Below are 21,017 nucleotides of genomic sequence, written 5' to 3' on the forward strand. Positions count from 1 at the left end.
GATGACAGCGAATCACACTTGTCCAACGTTGTAGACGCATGCTCTTATCTATTAATATCATATACTTAATTTATAGTTACAATATACATATAAATATAAAAAAGCGGTAAATAGGTCTGTGTATTGAATATGAACTAAAAAAAATACTTCTAACTCTTTTTCTTTTTATGGAAAAAACACAAGGCAAACGAGCGTTTCGGTCACCTGATGGTGGTCACCGCCGCCCACGACTCCGTGCAATACCAGAGGAGCTACAGGTGCGTTGCCGGCCTTTGAGGTGGAGATAGACGCGCATTTTGAAGGTACCCAGGTATCGTATCGACCTGGAAACACTGCTGTGGGTAGGCCATTCCACAGTTCGGTGGCCCGTGGAAGGAAATTTCTACGAAACGTACTCAGTTGTTTTTATAGGTTTCATTAAGTTTTTTGACCCATAGCGCTTCACTGTAAAGTTCAAACTGTAAATATTGTTTTGCTTCTTAAAATAAATATTATAAAAGAAGTGAGTTTAAAAACACTAATATATAGCACATGTAAACATTGTTTTGCTTCTTAAAATAAATAATAAATATTATAAAAGAAGTGAGTTTAAAAACACTAATATATGGTACAAGTAGTAAACATAAATATTGTTTATATTTATTTAAATGAAGTTTTGCGTATGCAATACGTCCTAATTATCATTGAACAAATTATATATGGAATATCCTCTATACAATTTATATATAGCGTTGCTTGCTTGCCTATCTTGCACTTTTACTAATAAAATATTAGCCCTGAAAACTTTTAAAATATTATCTTTATACGAACATATATCTATTCAAGGTAAACTCCTTCCCCCAGAAAATCTCTTTAGATACGCCCATACCTATACGATACCGGCTTTGAATGCGACAGTGGTGGGATCAGTTCCTATCGGGGATGTCAATAATTTTCATTTCGTCACTCTGTTAAAAAGAGACTGTTTGAGAGGAGAGAGCTCCTCTCAAAATCTCAACAAGCAATATCTCGAAAATTAGAAGGAAAGTTGGAAACGAAGTGTCTTAACGGAAGGTTCGCTATGGGAACCCTGCTGGGTACCCTGTAGGGTGAAATAAAAAAAATATACATGCAAACTTTAAAACAGGGACAAAATGGGTACTACACAGCAATATATTTTCGTTAAAGGAAGTGTACGTCTTTTCCCCGTTTTTGCTAATTAGTTAAATCAATAAAAAATACATAAAATAGTTAAATAATAATAAAAAAGCCAAGCCAGTCGGGCACAAGCATGTAAGAGTAAACACGACTGGTTCTGTGTTTGATTGGCTCTTTTTTTCTTCGCTCTTCTTCCGTCACCCGACATGTAATTTCTCCAGAATACGGCAGAAAGAGGAAAATAGAAAAGAAATATATCAACACTAGGCTCCCCCTGCCTACCCTAGTACATGCGGGATACAACGTGAAACTGAAAAAATCTATATATATAAAAGGACTTGTCCTCACTGACTGAGGTAAGACGCACGCACAGCCGTAACCGCTGAGAGTAGAAACGTTAAATTTGGACAAAAGTTTACTTTCGTAATCTGGACATCCACTAAGAAGGGATTTTGAAAAATTTTAACCCTAAAGGGGCGAAATAGCCCCGATTTTTATAAAATTTGAAATTTAGATTTTTAAAAGTATTTAATTGAACACGTGTTTCATCGTTTTCTAGAATTCTTCCCCTAAGGGTAAGGGGTTGAAAGTTTGTATAGATTTTTTTTTAAATCGGCACCAATTTTTATAAAATTTGGAATTCAGACTCTTAAAAGTATTTAATTGAACAGATGTTTCATGTTTTCTTGAATTCTTCCCCTAAGGGTGCAAATAAGGGGTTGAAAGTTTGTATGGAAAAATCTTTAAATCGATACCGATTTTTATAAAATTTGAAATTTAGACTCTTAAAAATATTTCATTGAACACATGTTTCATGGGATATTAGAATTCACTCCTAAATACGCAAGCGAAGCTGCGCGCGTCCGCTAGTATATATATATTTTTAAATCTATGCACGTGCATCATACTGCATACTCTGCAGTAAACATTTCCTATTTACAATAATATACTACAATCATAATCGGTTCAGATTTTTCTTCTTATCATATGACCCTATGAAGTTACATATATATAAATATATAGATATATATATTTATATATAGATATATAACGCGTCTATTTTATTTAGTACTATTTCAAACGTCGTCGAGTAAAGTTCGAAGTGGCTGTGGAAACCGAGATGTCGCGAGAAGCATCTATGCAGATCATAAAAAAAATTGTAATAGATGTACTTTTGATTGGTATCCGTAAGTAGTTTTTTGTATTGTTTAATTAATTTATATTTATTAGAAAATTTTAAATATTTCATAAATAATATTTTTATATTTTGTAACTATTTAGAAATTGTCTTATTGTGAAAGGACGAATGGCTCAGTGAAAGTTTTATCCTAGAGTGAGGAATTGTTTATTTTATTTTTACTATATTTATGAAATATGTCTTGTTTATGAGGCCAGCTGTGGCACAGTGACACAAGCGTGTGCCTATGGGTTCGATTCCCACTTGAGAAAATTAAGTATTTAATATTTTCATTCCCTTTTCCGCCACTTTATACGCAAAGTCTCCAGAATTTAGCGAAAAGTGGGGAACGGAAGTATCTTAATGGGAACAAAGTATCCTAGCAGTAGGGGTCCAGGTTCCCTCTGCGTACCCTGCTATGTGCAGGATACACCATTAAGCAAAATAAAATTATTTATTTATTGCCGTTATGACTTGAACTTCATTAACAGGTTCATTCGTTTCAAACGTTTAATTAAAGGTTATTTACTTATGATTCATGAAGTTACATGACCGGTACATTAAACTAACAATCATAAATATTACCGTTTTACTTACTAGAAAAAAATATAATTACACCTACGTTATATAATCTTTAATGATTTCTTTAGTAGGTATATTATATTCATTTTTATCAGCTTTTCGCTTTATCCCGCACAGAGAAGGGTAGCCAGAAAGAGTATAGTGTTTAGACACTGCGTTTCGCACTCCCTGCCGATTATTTCTATTAATTTTTATTATATTTTATTTCCAAAGTATGTAAGATTCATATTAATAATAAATGCTTAGAAATACAAAAAAAAAAGATATAGAACTAATCAATATATATGTGTATCTGTAGTTAGTTTAAAAATTTAGTATTTAATATTTATAACAACCGATTTTTAAAAAAATATTTTTAACTAAATTTACATTCTCCTCACATATTCCTCGTCTAGAAATATTATTACTTTTTGACCTACAGTTGAACTATGAAACTACTAAGTTTATAATTATTAGAAATGTGATAACATACTATAGAAAATTCTAAACAACATACATACCTATACAAAAACCGTCATAGCGCAGCGGCGGTCTTATTGAAAACTCATAGAAATTTTCTATTTGAAGTCGGGGTAACGAATTTATTTTCATTTCCTCGCTCTGGTGAAAAGACTTACACTTGGCTTACAATGCTTCGAAAATAGGGCAGAAAGTATCGTTCCCTACATTAGGTTCCTTCTATCTATCCTGTTATATGCGGGAAACAGCGTGAACGAAAAAATCTAGAGAAACAAATAAGAAATATTTCATCACCCCTATTATAAAACACGCGTATGTTTATTTTCTAATAGCAGTAGAAATCTAACTTATCTTTCATTTTATATATCACTTAAGTTCAACCGGTTTCTCGCTTTTAATTATGAGAATTTTCATCGAGAAAATTATTTTATATTCTAATTTATTAATATTTACTATATAAGTACTATAACATTAATTATATTTACGATATAAAAATTTTATAAGGAAAGGCTTGAACCTATCACCGCTTTAACACATCTAATTTCTCCTAAATAATATTTTATAGAAGCTGTATGAAATGACAGGCCGTCGTAGCGCAGTGCGTGTAAGGGCATCGGTTGTAGGTTCAAATTACACTCGGTGGAATGAATCATTTCCATAACCTCGCTCTTATATGTTGACGAAGCACGACGTTGAATTCCACGCAATATCTCAAAAATTCGGCAGAAAGTAGAGAAATGGGGTGTTAAGTTTAACATAAGATTCTCTTCCCAACCCTGCCATATGTAATATATAGGATAAAATCGAAAGGTCACTCACTCATCACGAAATCTCAGAAACTACATGTGCTAGGAATCTGAAATTTTGCATAGGAGTTACTTATAGGACGTAGGTGCTCGCTAAGACGGGAATTTGTAATATTCGACTTCTAAGGGGTTGTTTTTGGGGTTGAAAGTTTGTATGAAACTTCGTTACTAATGACATTTGTCTTTGTCATTCGTTACTAAATGCTAGGAGTCTCAAATTTTGCATAGACGTCACTAGGACGTAGCCATGGAGACAGAAATTAATAATAACATAGTTCACGCGGGTATAACCGCGAGCGGGCCGCTAGTATATAGGATAAAATCGAAAGGTCACTCACTCATCACGAAATCTCAGAAACTACAAGTGCTAGGAATCTGTAATTTTGCATAGGAGTTACTTATAGGACGTAGGTGCTCGCTAAGACGGGAATTTGCAATATTCGACTTCTAAGGGGTTGTTTTTGGGGTCGAAAGTTTGTATGAAACTTCGTTACTACAAATGCTAGGAGTCTCATATTTTGCATAGACGTCACCAGGACGTAGTCATGGAGACAGAAATTAATAATAACATAGTTCACGCGGGTGAAACCGCGAGCGGGCCGCTAGTGTAACATATAGGATGAACCTATTTAGAAAAAATTATTTTTTTTTCTTTTTTATTTCAGTACTATTTGGCTTGTACGTGACAATATCGATATGGGTGCCATTCAAAAGGGGATTTTTCTGTGGCGACGAAAGCCTCATGTATCCGTACCGAGATGACACCGTTACGTCCCCAATGCTTAAGTCCTATGGTCTAATACTGCCTGCATTAGCGGTAAGTTGTACTAAATATATATTTATTTATTATTTGTTGGTTTTTAAAAGTTTATACTCAACCATCGTTTAACATGTAGTGTCCGTAAATACTGGTGGAAAGTAGAGAAAGGAGTATTTTTAATTTGTGTATGTACATTCCTCTTCTTAGTATGAGAGAAATGTAAAAATAAGTATTTTTTTTTTTACAATTCTTTCTTATTAATATTATCGTATATCTCCAATATAAGCTTTATAATATTTTTGTGTTCTTCACGCTGTATTCTGCACAAGCTGGGTGTGCAGGGGGAACCTAATGCTAAGATACTGGGTACTCCGTTCCTCATTTTCTGCAGAATTCCAGAGGCATTCAGTGGTAGAACTCAACGTTACGTTTTGCCTTGGCACCAACGCTAAGAAATAAAAATACTAAATATTTCATTTCGTCGAGTGGGAATCGAACCCACAACCTATTGCGTTCACAATCACAACCCTGAGCTCCTGCGCCACGACTATCCTCATAATATAACTTACAATATTTATATGAAAATATTCTACAATATTTTAAAACCCTATAAGTTATTACCTACAATTAACTTTGATATCACGTGCGCATGCACGATGTAAATTAACACCTGTATGTAGCTGGTACACCAATCACCATATATATTACCTACATATAATACAAATACAATTTACATAATTATTACAGGAAAACATTGAAAAATATTAAAAACTATGTTGACTTAAATGAAATCGTGTAAATATCCAAACTATCAAACTATTACCAGGTGTAAGACGTAATCTAAAAAAAACATATGACGGTAAATACAAGTGGGTTCGATTCCCACTCGAGGAAATTAAATATTTAATGTTTCCATTTCTTCGCTCTGGTATTGGTGGTACCTCTACCTTCTGTGGGACAAGTGAACCTAAAGAAAGATAATATATTAATTCAATATTCTCTATTTACAGTTTCTCATCTGTGAATACGTATTACTTCGAAAAGAAGATAACTATTTGCAATTTTTTAACTGGCGTATACCGGCGTGGCTGCGAGGTTTTTATCTTGTACTGGTGTCATTCTCCGCTGGTACCTGCTTTATGGAGCTCACTACTAATATTACTAAAAACATTATTGGCAGACCGAGACCACATTTCTTTAACGTAAGTATTAGGTTCTATTTTATTCTAAAATAGGCTTGCGTTTGAACGAAACTTAACGCCGCACTTTGTCTCGACACCAGAACGAATAAATGAAAATATTAAATATTTAATTTCCTTAAGTGGGAAACGAACTCACAGCCAATTGCATTTACACACGAACCCTTGCATCAGTCGTGATTCAGGGGCATAAGGGTATGAGAGACGTTTACACAACAAATAATATTTACATTTAATCCGGAAACAAAAACATAATATTAAATAATATTAATAATGATAATTATTTATCATAAACTTATCCACAAGTTATCAGGGAGTATACGGAAATTTAAAAGATATTTTTAACTTAAATAATAATTTCCATGTATAATACCGATGACTCGCTTTTATTATCGACTTCTGTCTTAGTAACGTTGGATGGTAGAGTCGATCTATGTACGAATGAATGTACGTAATTTTCGGACTAAAGATAACGCTATCAATAGTAACTAGGTGTCAAGGCAATTATATATTATTAGTTAAATATATAAAAAATATATATTAAGAATTAATTATTATTTTATTAAAATTATATAATAAAATATTAAGTCATCGTTCGTTTGAGGGATTACAGTGACAGTATATGTCCGTAAATACTATCATTTTAGATGCAATCTCACGCGAGGGAAATAATTATTATCCATCAACAGCACAACTCAACAGAGAATATCTCGAATTAGTGCGGAAAATGAACAGAATGTGGAAATGCTCGTTTCCTTCTGACTCCTCTCGTTTCATGGACGTAAGAATAGAGAGGGCCTTAAATCCAGAGGGTGTCCAGACTAATGTCTGTCCGATATTGGTTTGTGGGCATACGGGTACGCGACCCCGGATCCTCGAGCCGCCACTCTTATATCCTCATCCAGTCCGTAAGAATGGTGTCCACCCTCCCCCCCCCCCCTCCTCCTCCTTTCTCCAGCTCCCTCCTTTACCTATCCTACCCCCCTCTATTTTCCTCTCCCTTCGGTTTTCCCCCACAAAGGGGTTTTTGGAGGTCAGACGGCAGTCGCTCCACGAAAACCACAAACAGCCACAATATGGAACGAACCAACAACAGACTGGGTACGGCTAGGGCGTCGCCGCGAAACGACGCGCAGGCACATCGCCCTACACCTGCGACAAGTGGGCAAGGGCTACCGTGTCAAGTACGGGCACGGTTAAAGACGCAAGTACCCAGAAGGAAACTCCGCTTTGCAACGTGGAATATTGGCTCTCTAACCGGACGATGCAGGGAACTCGCAGATGTACTCATGAGACGTCGGGTTCAGTGTGCTTTCCTCCAGGAAACTCGCTGGAAGGGCAATAAGTCCCGTGACATCGGACAGGGTTACCGGCTTATATACACTGGGTCACCTTCGGGTAGAAACGGTGTAGCGGTAGTGCTATCTGAAGAGCTACAGAATGGGCTCCTTGAAGTTGACCGTCGCTCCGACCGCTTAATGCGAGTGAGGGTACTGATTGAGGGCGTTATCACAAACTTAATCAGTGCCTATGCTCCCCAGGCGGGAGGTAGCGCGGCCGAAAAGGAGACATTCTGGGATCAGTATGAAGGGGTGCTACTTGCTGTGCCGTGTACCGAAGTGGTCTTAGTTGGGGGGGACTTGAACGGGCACGTCGGTAAGGCTGCTGAGCCGTATGAACGTGTTCACGGGGGTTTTGGGCACGGTCTTCGCAATGCAGAGAGAGAAAACATTCTGAGAACCTGTATTGCGTCTGATCTGGCCGTCGTGAATACGTTCTTCCAAAAGAATTCTCAGCACCTTATCACGTATAAGAGCGGGTCCCACTCAACTCAAATAGACTACTTATTGACCAGACGGTGTCATATGGGCAGGGTAACTAACTGTAAGGTCATTCCAGGCGAAAGCGTAATGGCCCAACATCGTCTTCTTGTCATGGACTTTAACGTCACTCCGAAGAAGAAAGTAGCCGAGAAACGTAGGCCTCGGATCAAGTGGTGGTTGCTGAATGGACCGATGCAGACCGACTTCCTGGCAGAGGTGAAAAGTCACGATCTTTCGACTAACACCGAGACTGCTCAGGATGCTTGGGATCGGGCTCAGTCGGCAATCATTGCGGCGGGCAGGCAAGTTCTTGGCTTTTCTAGGGGAGGACGTGTCATCGACAAGGAGACATGGTGGTGGAATGACGAGGTGCAGGAGGTGACTCGTGAAAAGAAGGCTGCCTTTAAGAAGTGGCAGGAATTCAACTCTCCTGAAGACAGACTGGAGTACACAGTAGCTAAACGTGCCTGTAAAAGAGCTGTAGCCAGAGCCCGCAGTGATAGTTTGTCACCATTGTATGATAAACTTGAAACTGTGGAGGGGCAGAAGCTCATTTACAAACTGGCACGTTCCCGGGATAAAGTGACGCAAGATATCGCAAAATGTCTTTGCGTCAAAGATTCCCAGGGCACGCTGCTCTGTAGCCATGCCTCTGTGAAGGAGAGGTGGAGAAGCTACTTCCAGGAGTTGCTGAATACTCAGCACCCATGCAGTCTTCATCACGACCCACCTCCTAACCTCGGACTTATTGCCCCAATAACCCTTGACGAAACACGTAATTGCCTTCGACGCATGAAGAACGGAAAAGCGGTGGGACCTGACGACATTCCGATCGAAGCGTGGAAATCGTTGGGCTCTCTTGGTGTGCTCATGCTTACTGACCTTTTTAACCATATCTTGAACACTGGTAAGATGCCGCATCAGTGGCGGCTTAGCTTTATTACCCCTATTTACAAAGGAAGGGGCAGTGTTCAAGATTGTGGTAGTTATAGGGGCATTAAGCTTATGAGTCATACGATGAAGCTCTTCGAGCGCATGATCGACCTCAGGCTCCGCCGAGAGTGTACTATCTCTGAGTCTCAATATGGATTTCAGCCAGGATCGGGCACCATAGACGCCATTTTCGCCCTCAGAACTTTGATGGAGGCATACAGGGAAAAAAGGAGAGATCTGCATGTGGCCTTTTTAGATCTGCAGAAGGTCTTTGACTGTGTGCCTCGTCAGTGTATCTGGTGGGCTTTGCGATCCAAAGGGATCCCTGAGGCCTATATTGAGATTATCAGAGACATGTACCACAAGTCCGCTTCTATGGTTAGGACTGCTGTTGGCGACACTAGACCCTTCCCGATTACAGTGGGGGTGTGTGCAGTGATTTCACCAGGGCTCGGCTCTTAGTCCGTTCTTATTCAATATAGTGCTCGATACTGACTCGGCTCACATCCAGGACCAGCCTCCATGGCTGATGATGTATGCCGACGACATAGCACTCATTGCCGAGAACCGACTGACGCTGGAGCGTAAAGTGAACCTCTGGAAGGGTACGCTTGAGAACGGCGGTCTTAAACTAAATGTGTCGAAGACAGAGTACATGGCCTGCGGGAGCCGGGACTCGAGCACCATCCTTATAGGTCCTGAGCCAGCCGTTAAGTCGGAGAAGTTCAGGTACCTTGGATCCGTTATGCACGAGTCTGGAGGCATCGATCACGATGTCCAAGGGCGGATAAGCGCTGCCTGAGCCAAATGGCGGGAGGTCACTGGTATGGTCTGCGACCGCAGAATACCGCCCAAGCTCAAGGGGCTGATATACAAGAGCATCATCCGACCGGTTCTTTTATACGGCAGCGAATGTTGGCCGGCACTATCTCGGCACACTCAGGAGCTTCACGTCACGGAAATGAAGATGCTGAGGTGGATGTGCGGCGTAACGCGGTCTGACCACATACGCAACACATTCATTCGAGGTAGTCTTGGGGTCCGTGACGTAACGGATAAGCTCCGAGAGCGTCGTCTGAGATGGTTTGGCCACGTTACGCGCCGGCCTAAGAACTATGTCGGATGCAAGTGCCTTGCTATATCAGTTCCTGGAGTGAGACCTCCTGGACGCCCAAGGAAGCGCTGGCTGGATGTCGTGATGCAGGACATGAGAGCCAATGGTCTAACCACCGAGGAGGCAAAAGACCGTGCAAAGTGGAGTAGGTTGAGTAGGAGGGCAGACCCTGGCAATAGCCGGGATTAATGCCAGGAGGAAGAAGAAGAAGAATAGAGAGGGCCTTCTTGTCTTGTTTGATCTGGTGCCCCCTCCAGAAGTTTTGAAATACTGAAAATTTTACACGAACAAATCTGATCTAAAATCCAAAACAGAAAATAATAGTAGACTACACGATTAAATAACCCAATATTTTTTTACAAATAAAAAACTAATTATTAACTTTTACTTTTCAGTTATGCAAGCCATCTATAGATTGCAGTTTACCCGAGTTCACTCGCCGGTATATAGAGGCCGATGAATACACATGTTTGGGAGAAAACGTCGAGAAAATTTCTGATGTAAATTTATCTTTTGTTAGTGGACATTCCACTTGGGCTGCCTTCACAATGATCTATTTGGCTGTAAGTTATTTTTTTCTAATTTTATTAATTTTTAGTAGTAAACTTCGTTTATTATTGAGATTAATATCCGCTATTAAGGTAGAAAGAAATATTAGTCTGTTGAAATTTAGAGTTTAACTTGTAAGTTTTTTGGAAAGTGTAAGCCAAAATTACCACTTAAATTAAATTACCAGAATTACCAATTACCAGAATTATCAATTAAATTACCAGAAGATTCCTCCATATTCTTCCATAAACGCCAAGAATACGATTTTATATGACCACAGACTACTGTTAAATGTTCGAAACGTCAATAAGACGTCAAAAGCAAAGAAACTTATTAATGCTACGTGAATAATATATTGAGGCCATTCGTGGCGCAGGAGAACAAGCGTGTAAATGCAAGAACCTGTGGGTTCGATCTCCACTCGAGGAAATGTAATATATTGTCGCTCCTGGAACGGCGTTGAGTAGTTCCTGGTGGAATCGACACGCAGTGCCTCCATAATTCGACGGAAAGTGGCAAACGAAGTGTTTTAACACTTAGGTCCCTCCACCTATCTGCTAAATACGGGAACAATGTAAAGCTGAGAAAAAACTTATTAAACATTATTTTTTTAATTTCAGCTTTATCTAGAAAAGCGTGTAACATACCAAGGTACTCGGGTCCTCCGCCATTCCCTCCAATATGCGGCAGTCATGCTGAGCTGGTTCACCGCACTGTCGCGAGTGTCAGATTACAAGCACCACTGGAGTGACGTTCTCGTTGGGTACCTACTCGGCCTGGTATTTGCTGTGGTTGTGGTACGTTGGATTTTAGGTTTTTTTTCTAGTTTCATTTATTTAGGGAACGCGCGGCGTTAAGCCTCGCCACGTAATGGTAATTGGGCGGAAGCTGGGGAAAGGATTATCTTAACACTAGTTTTCAGAGGAAAACTGTTATTTCGACGGTGTTATTTCCAATTGTATTGCGTTTGTTCAATTAACTTAAATTAAACATATTTATGGCAAAGTTTAAAAAGATTAAAGTTAGTAAAATTTGTAGATATTTTCTGAGGTGGGCCTTAATTTTTCGACGAAATTTTGGCGAGGAAATTAAAAAAGAAATCTTTCCTCTATATGGTGCTTGCAGTTTAGAAACCAACACCAAAAATATTTTATTATTTGGAGTGTGTATATATTTTATTTTTATATCAATAAAATTAAAATGTTTATAAATTTATATATATATATATATATTTTATTTGCAGTGGACCTGGGGCACAGATATTTTAGAAGTTAAGAAGAAACACAAGCAGATATCTCAACAAGACACTTCTGTTCCAATGCAGCAAATGGCTCTACCCGCCTAACTTATATTTTAAGTTAATAGAGTATTTTATGATGTAAATAGCTTATATATTATTAATTAGTATCACGCTGAATCACGCGTGTAGCAGGGAAAGCAGGGGAAGCCTAGTGTTAAGACACTCCGCTCTCTATTTTCTGAGTTCTGGAGGTATTGTGTATTGATTGGCGGAACTCAACGCCACCCTATATCTCGATACCAGAGCGAGGAAAAGAAATGATTAAATATTTCATTTTCTCGAATGGGAATCGAACCCACAATTTGTCACATTTATAGTCATACCGTAGTCTATATATTTTAAGATAATTTGTTGTGTAATTGTAATTTTTAGGCCAAAAAATACTGTTCTGACAAATTAAAAAACAAATAAAAAGGATCTCATGAAATTTAATAATGGTTTTAATATTTGTATATATTTAGTTTTGCGCCTGACAATAATTTATAGCAATTTACGCTTAGGTTGAAAATGATAATAATTTTCTTAACTGTCTATTAGTGAAAACCGCATTAAAAGGAAACAACTGTGTAGGAAGGTAAAATATTTGTATGTACATAAAAATAAAAAAAATTGGTATATTTATTTGTTTTATTTTTTATATATAAGTACAATTTATACATAGAATACTATTATATACTGTAAAATGCATAATAACTGTATAGTTCTGAACTCAATTTCCAATAAGGAATTATTAGTCACTAAGTGTGACTTACTTCACCTTTATCTAACTTGACCAAACAAAACTCTACAATTCAAAGAAAAAAATAGAGAAGCTACTTGCTGAATGGGGGAACTCAACGGCGTACTGAACGAGGACTACTTTATTCTTCTCAGTGGCGTAGCTAGGGTATTTGCTGCCTGGTGCGGCTTAGGACTTGATGCCCTTCTAAAAAAAAACAGATTCAAAGTGTTTTTCAAGCGTCATACACTAAAATATGACATTGGCTACCTTTAAAAAAGATTAATCGTCGACTTTGATGCCCCTTTCCTTTTGATGCCCGCTGCCTCCGGGGGTGCCTCGCACCCCCCTAGCTACGCCACTGATTCCTCTAAGTGGGAATCGAACTCGCAACCATCGCACTAACATTGAAACGCTGTGCTGTCACGGCGACCACTGCATATATAAACATTTCTCTAAATATAATTATTTAGAATCTACAACCATTACAGACAAACAGGTTCTAACAACTGCGCCACACCGACTAGCAGCTACATTTTACTATACAATTATAATTTCCATAGACAACCTGCGTTGCTGACCGTAGATGACTTTGTCGATTATACAATTGTTTTAAATTGATTTTTATTATTTAAAGAATAGAATTCAAAATACCATAACATATTAACTTAAGGTTCTATATTAGAGGATGTCGTAGATTACAGCTGCCAATGGAATATATACTCTATTATTTATCAAATAGGTTTTAAATTTCTTTATAAGTAGAGTTTACTTTCGCCAGAAGGCGATTTGGCTCGGAATGCCCGATGTACTGGCCGCTTCTTCGCTACCTTTTGTTTGTCATAGACTAGTTTTATCTTAGGTACTAAATTGTTTTTTTTTTGTTTTTCAATTTTAGGGACGAGCGTTAAAACTCGAAATTATAACGCACAATTGTCTTATGTCATCACCTAAAAAGTATAAATTCTTAATAAGGAAAGACTTTGTAAACATCAGTTTCTTAATAAATTATTCACTTTCACTCAACATTCAAAAATCACCGTCAATCACAACTTTATTTTTATTACAGTAAAAAATTAATAAAATACGAATACGAAACACTGCTATAAATAAAATGATAATTTATTTATTCAGATGCCAGACAGCAAATGATACATAAACTATAAAATATACAATTTTAATTTAACAAAACAAAACTATATTACCAGCATATTTTGCCTGCATCTTTTGATAGGTTCAAAATTAAAATAAGACATCTTATTGATTTATACTGAATAAATAAGTAATGAACCAATCACATAACACTTTAACATAGATAAAATTCCAGGATAATTTTATTTCCATTTTAAATACTTATAAACTATAACATAAGTATTTTAAAAATACTGTCCATGTAAATTTAAAGGAATGAAAATAAATTTATATTTGGATTTTTTTAATAGAGAGACAAATCCTTAAAGGCATTAAAACACCATCACATCTATGTCACCGACGCGATGCAGACCGTAAACAATCGCGGGCAGTTCCTGTCCGACCGTCGCGGGAGACGTACGTCTCTGTTGTCAATGAAATACCGTTTTAACTTTTAGTTTTTGGTTCCGTTAGTGCTATTGTGCTGTGTATTTAGATTGGCAGGTTGTGATATTATGGAGATAGCTATGTAGATGTAAGTTGAATAACAGTTAAGTTAAAGACGCTTCTAGTTCGTATTCCGTGATTCTTATAAGAAAATGAGTGATATTTGCTTTTAAATATCAAAACTATATGAAAATAAGTCAAAAAGATCTAATTAATGTGCCGTATTGCTTAAAAAATACATGTAAAATGGTCTCTTTGCTATTTTTTCAATTAAAAACTAAATATAACTAAATATAACCTTCGACATGAGGTTGTGAATTAAAATAACATTTGTACAAAATCGCCACAAAAACCTGTTTAAGTATTTCATGTAAGCACACACTTCTGTAATAGAGCAAGACGTTTATTAAAGTTATTTACATATAAAAGTATTTTAAATACGTGTTTAAATAACAAGAATATATTAAGATTTATATAATATTAAACTCGACCATCATGATATAAGCCATTTTATATTTAAAATTGATATAAATAGTATAGATTTACTTTGTATCGTGCATACAACAGGAAAAACAGACACAATCCAGTGCTAAGATCACTTTATTCTCTGCTTTCTGCCCGAGTTCCAGATATTGTGATTGGTAGAGTTAAGACCAGAGCAGAGAAATAAAAAAAATCCAAATCAGCTTCACGTTGAATCCCGTCTTTAAACACGATACTCAAAGAAATGAAATATTACATTTTTTTTCACAATGCTCACGAGATTCCATCACTCAACACGCAAAGCCTTCAGAACTCGGCGGCCTTAATGGGGACGAAGTGTCTTAGCTCTAGGTTCCCAGGTACCCTATCAGATACAAAATGTTTTAAACTTTAAACGTTCTAAGTTGGGAAATAAAACAAGAACAGTCACGCTTTCACACAGCCATGAGAAATGGCTACGTACAATATAAACGAAAGTGTTTATTAGACTATATATTATACTAAATATGTATTTTGCATACGTACTATGAAGAATAATTTAAATACTACATTATTATTATTATAAAATAATAATGTAAGTAAATAATATTTTTTTATTAAAAAGTATTGTAGGACAGAAATGTAAAACAATTACTGGGGAAACGTTTTTAAATTTCTTTTTTTTCTTTAGCTTCACGCTGTTTCCCACACATAAATAGTTATGCAGGAGGAACCCAGTGTTAAGTTAAGTTAAGTTTGTCCCCTACCACTTACCCTCCTTGAATGGGAATCTCTTAAAACTTTATCAAAAATCAATCTAAGTATTAAGTTTTTTTTTGTTTTTATACGTTTTAATCAAATATGTATATTTAATTACAATTATTTTTATGATTACACTGGCAACGTTCTATGCATATATCAAGTAATCTTTCTATTTATTCATACTTGGCAGATAAATATATTATTTATTATGAAAATAAAAACAAGCTATTAGAAATTAAAATACAGTTATTGCAATCTATTGTGTGTATTTTATACGTAATAATTATTAACGAGTTCTTGACTAAGTGCGAATGCTATATAAGGTAACACTACTATAAAAAAAGCTTTTTTCCATCTTTATGACTTATACAACTCAATGATATTATTAATAGATTAATTCTATTTATTAAAAAAAAATAATAAGTACTTTAATAATTTTTGTGTGCAGTATAGTGTATTTCATATTTTGTATCTATTAAATATTTTATTATACGAAAATTGTTGTAAATTGGTCCTTATTTTAGACATACTTTATAGGGAATTTTTTCAGCTTATTTTATAGCAGGGTAGGCTATAGTAGAAGGAATCTTATGTTAAAATACCTCGCCGAATTTTCGAGACATTACGTGTCCAGTCGCGCTTTGCATTGTTACCAGAGCCAAGAAACAAAAATATTATTACTTACTAATTAATTCCCCCGAATGGCAATCGAATCCACGACCGTCGCGTTGACAGACCTTTCATTCACTTAATATATAGTATTTGTACTAAATAACTGTCTAAAACCGCTCCGGTTTACCTTCAATACGAGTACATAATGTGGGCAAACGACTTGCAAATTATTTAGCAACTCTACTGAATGAGAACACATACTATTTAAGTAACTATGAATGAATGAATCTATATTTTTATATATGTCATAGACATTTTAAAATTGATATCTTAATTCCTTACATAATATTTAAATTGTTTACTAAAATTATCAATTAAAATAGATTTTTGACCTTGCCCGTTCTAAATTTCTTGTAGTTTTACTTAGAACTAAAGAAATTTGTTTCACTTCGATGTCCCCTTGATAGTTTTCTTTTGGAACTTGAGGTTGATGTTGCTAGTCCCTATCGGTATTTTAGGGAGGAAAGAAGGTACTCTGTACTTGGCTGCGTGAGAGATTGTCGACAGCGGCTAGGGCGTCCCCTGTGGAACTTAAATCTAAGCTTACGACGAACGAGCTGGCTAGGATTTGCCTTATTTTAAACCTCGCTGCATTTAGGCAATGGCAAGTCCTATCGGTCTAATTTGAATCTTTATCACATTTCGTGGTTCTGACATAGCGTCTGGCAGTAGAGGGTTAGATTCCAGTTTGAAGAACATTTTTTCATTTGTTCGCTGTGGCAACGAGACATACTGCGGCGCTAAGTTTTGCACTTAACACGCAATCAAAAACTAGACGAAAGATGGGGAACCGAGATTTTTCTACCACTAATTTCCCTCTACCTACGAAAAACAATATAAGCATACCAAAGACGAATCACAAACAACGCAAGAATTAAAAAGAAATTTCAACATATATACATATATTTCTACAAGTGTAAAATAACACTTTAATAAAGTATTATAATAAAAAATACCACCTGTTTATCAATTGAGTAATATAGTAAAAGTGGTTCTAAAGTTCGCCTACACAAAGCCCACGTGTTTTCTACCATTGACCAATACTGGCCAAAATATACACCTACATACATATTTATATTGAATATATTAAGGTTTTATTTCAACTTTGTATTGTCATTTACAATGATTTATTGGTATTGGTAGTGTAATATTATAAAATAACTTTTTATTAATATTAATACTAAATAAATAATAATATATTAACTCTATAATTTATATGTATATTTCTTTTAGCTTCATTTTACATTTTTTGATATATGTAGTAAGGTACGCTATGGGAACCTTGTACAACTTGGTGCCCAAGATCTGGGGATATTGCGTTTAAAGACGTGGAACTTAAGGTCCCAATTTAAATTGTTACCAGAGTGAGGAAATGAAAATAAGGAATTATTTTCTCCTGAGTAGGAATCGAACCCGCAATCGTCGCTTTTATATTGAGACACTGCATTACATTTATCTAAGCTTAGGATTTAAATGTTGATATGTTTGTAATTGAATACGACGTGAAACGATTGTAAAATAGTTACATAATAATATCTTGGAATCAAAATGAAATTTCTGTATAAGCTAAACTGTTGCGCAGGCGTTTATTATATTTTATTGCTTTATTATACACTCGATTTGAGTGAGTACTTAAGTGAATATTCATATAACATTTTTAAGTTAAATAGGGTGGGGTAGGGTAGGGTGCTTCACCAATAGGTTCCCTTTGCCAACCATACTATATAAACATTTGGGCAAGTGTTTGTATATCTTAAACTACTAAAACGATTCTTTAAAAACCACCGCGATGAACAAGGTTTTCGATAAACAAAAACACACTCAAGTCGCTTCATTAATTCACGAGCTACAGTGCCATAGATAGACACACAGACACGTCAAACTTATAACAGCCCTCTTTTAACGTCGGGTATTAAAGTGCATTTAACTTATGTATTTATCATGGCGAAGTATTAATTATGTAATAATGACTATTTGGAAAGAAAGTTTTTTTTTCAGTAGTAATTGTACTTTAAAAAGCAAGTACTATTTAACAAAGAAAGAAGATATAAAAGAAAATGAGTATTTAAGGCACAAATAATTTATTATTCGCTTTTCTCCTGGCTTGGACGCACTTGTATAAAATATAAGGCCAAGCTTGGAAGAGCCGCCAAATACTCTTAGCTCTTAGAATATACATATAATTAACCGACATAAATAATTAAAATAATAAAATAATTTATTTTTGAGGCGTTCGTATCAGCAGTGGCACAGACGTATCACTAAGCGCGATGGTTGTGGGTTCGATTCCAACTCGGGGAAATGGATTATTATTTATTAATATTTTCATTTCTTTGCTTTGGTAACTAGGCAAACCGCGGCGTTGAGTTGCGCCACTCAAATTGCAATACCTCCAATTCCGAGGAAAATGGCGAACGGAATGTCTACACTAGTTTGCCTCTGCCTATCCTAATATAAGGGGCATACATAGTAAAGGTAAACCTCAAAAAAATAAAAAATATATATTTGAATAACTTCATATTTAATATGTTTCAAATGCATTTGCATTTCGTTATGGGCTTTCCCAATTTTGAATTTCCATACGAGCACAAACATACATTTACATATACTTTAATATGTATAATATAACTGTTAATAGTAAACCGACCGACATTTTCTAAACATGAATAGATGACGAGTGATGTCACTGGTTTATTATTAATTTATATATTAAAACATATTTTCCCGTATATATCAGAGAAGGCAAAGAGAACGTAGAGTTAGGACAATTCATTCTCCATTATCACTCATTGCAATTATTCGTTCAATTTTGGACGCCATATAACACTAATCGCCTGTGGGAATCGAATCCACGACCATCGAAAAGTTAGATGTTATCCTTCTTGCTATAGAGCTAAAATTATTAATTAAAAACTTTTCAATATTAAATGCCCTAAATAAAGTAAAAGTTTTTCTTCTAAGTGATCACAATTTTATATTCCATTCACATCACAGACTTATATGTTATCTATAATTAATTATTAATAAAATTTAAAGTGTTTTTCTTAAGGCTTTGTTATAGTAATAAATTATATATTTAATACACAACTTTCTGGTATTTTATTATACAAATTGTATTTGAGATTTATAGCTGTTATTTTATTATATAGGCAATGATCATTCCGCTGTTTAATTTTCTCTGCTAAGTTTTATTTTATAGTTTCAAATTAATTTTAAAAAAATATTATGAAAGTGACAGAGGCCAGTCGTGGCGCAGGTTGAAGGTTCGATTCCCTTTCAAGGAAAAATTTAATATTTTCATTTTTTCCGCTCTGGAAACGAGGCAAAGTGCGACTTTGAGTTCTCCCACTCAATGCTCAATGGAAATGTCTTAACACTACGTTCCCAAGTTCTCTATGCCACAGAATGAAACTAAAAAATAATTATATATAATATTATATCTTCTAAATATATACATTACGTATATAATAAATATTAATAATTAATTATTTATTTACGTTTATATTTTCATTTCTTCGCTCTGGTGTCGAGGCAAAGCGTAGCGTTGAGTTCTGCCACTCAACACGGAGCCTCCAGAATTCGGCAGAAAGTGGGGACCGGAGTGTGTTAACACTAGGTTCCCTCTGCCTACCCCGCTGTGTGCGGGATACAGCGTGAAGCTGATTTTGATTTATTTTTATAAATATTAATACTAAATCTAATTCACAAGTCGTTCAACTTTACCACTTATAAAAACATATTATAGTAGATTGTAATAAGGAACAGAATAGAGTATAGACTAGAGCTTTGTAGAGTCTATCATTAGTTGTCGGCAGGTTCCAGTTCTTTGTTAAGTAATGTTTGGACCAAGTTTAAAACTTTAATTTGCTTAAATAGCTAATTTAAATAACAATTAAAATATACGTAATTAATTAATTATATTAAGGTAAATAATCGAAATGAGAATGCGGCGCTTAGTACTGGCACTCAACATGTAATGTGTCAAAAATTGAGTGGAGAGAGATGTAGAAAAGAAATTAGTGAAAGAAAAATATTTAATTCAATACAAAAAGAAAAAAATTATCAGAAAATTAGTTTAGATAAAGTTTCAATTTAATTTAAAAAATTAGATAATTCTATGTTGTTATAATATCAAAATCTATTCATATTATAATTAGAATTTACAACTACCGCGTAAACGGTATTAGACAGACACCTACTTCAAACGTTAACATTAAAACAACTAATAATTATTAATTTAACAGTGCGTTATAATAATGAGGCCAGCCGTGGCGTAAGTGCATAAGCGTGATAGACACGACGGGTTGTGGGTTCGATGCTCTGCCTACCCTGCTACATGCGGGATACAGCGTGAAGCTGAAAAAAATATATAATTAACAATCACAAATACAATATTGCATTATATTGGGCCTAAACCTAGACACTCCGTTCCCCACTTTCCATCAAATTTTCGAAGCATTACTTGTTTCGTAGAGAAACTCAACGCGTTCTCCCCAACACCAGAGCGAACGCAACTAAAGCATTAAATACCTCATTACCCCAATTAAGAATCGAACCTAGCACCTTCCACCGAACCTCTATCCTCAATAACACCAGCAATAATGATACATCAGTATTAGTTTCCGCTTCAGCTCCTAATAGAGATGCGTATCCAGGCCGGTGCAACGGTATGCAACGTTCATTTACTAATAAACAGTGCGCTTATAACGCATACAAGTGGTCCGTTGTATGAGAAATCGAATTCGATACGCTCGAACGATCTGGTTAATTATGGAAAATGGGGGTTGTGTGTTTTCTTTAATTGAAATAGGTAGGAATGTGTTAGGAATCTTATGTAGTAAACGCGACAGGTTGTAGTTTTGATCCCATTGGAATTCCAGAATTCGGTGGAAAGTGGGGAGCAGAGTGTCTCAACAATAGACTCCTTCTGCCTACTCTGCTATATGTGGAATACAGCTTGAAGGTAAAAAATAGGGTGAAGTAGAT

The 21,017-nt window shown here is 35.7% G+C and overlaps 2 protein-coding genes across 6 annotated transcripts in view; both read left to right on the forward strand.

Annotated features, from left to right (window-relative positions):
- The first annotated feature begins 2,192 nt into the window (after positions 1–2,192).
- LOC146531889 (putative phosphatidate phosphatase) lies at positions 2,193–12,043 on the forward strand. The gene is made up of 6 exons (XM_085197364.1): positions 2,193–2,324; positions 4,827–4,978; positions 5,932–6,123; positions 10,386–10,553; positions 11,160–11,336; positions 11,783–12,043. Exons 1-6 carry the CDS (start codon positions 2,258–2,260, stop codon positions 11,882–11,884), a joined length of 858 nt encoding a protein of 285 aa, XP_085053490.1. The 5' UTR covers positions 2,193–2,257; the 3' UTR covers positions 11,885–12,043.
- A 2,042-nt stretch (positions 12,044–14,085) lies between these two features.
- Hil (peptidase hillarin) overlaps positions 14,086–21,017 on the forward strand; it is a 48,272-nt gene continuing 41,340 nt past the window's right edge. For 2 of the 5 annotated variants that reach the window (XM_085197588.1, XM_085197585.1), the window contains exon 1: positions 14,086–14,223. The gene's annotated coding sequence lies outside the window, so the exon portion shown is untranslated. Of the gene's footprint in view, positions 14,228–21,017 lie in introns of all 5 variants that reach the window. The other 3 variants (XM_085197584.1, XM_085197590.1, XM_085197589.1) reach the window with 3 other exon arrangements.

Source organism: Heliconius melpomene, chromosome 14 (genome assembly GCF_056956725.1).
Source record: "Heliconius melpomene rosina isolate 202511_hmr_F chromosome 14, ASM5695672v1, whole genome shotgun sequence".
In the NCBI taxonomy this organism is placed as follows: domain Eukaryota; kingdom Metazoa; phylum Arthropoda; class Insecta; order Lepidoptera; family Nymphalidae; genus Heliconius; species Heliconius melpomene.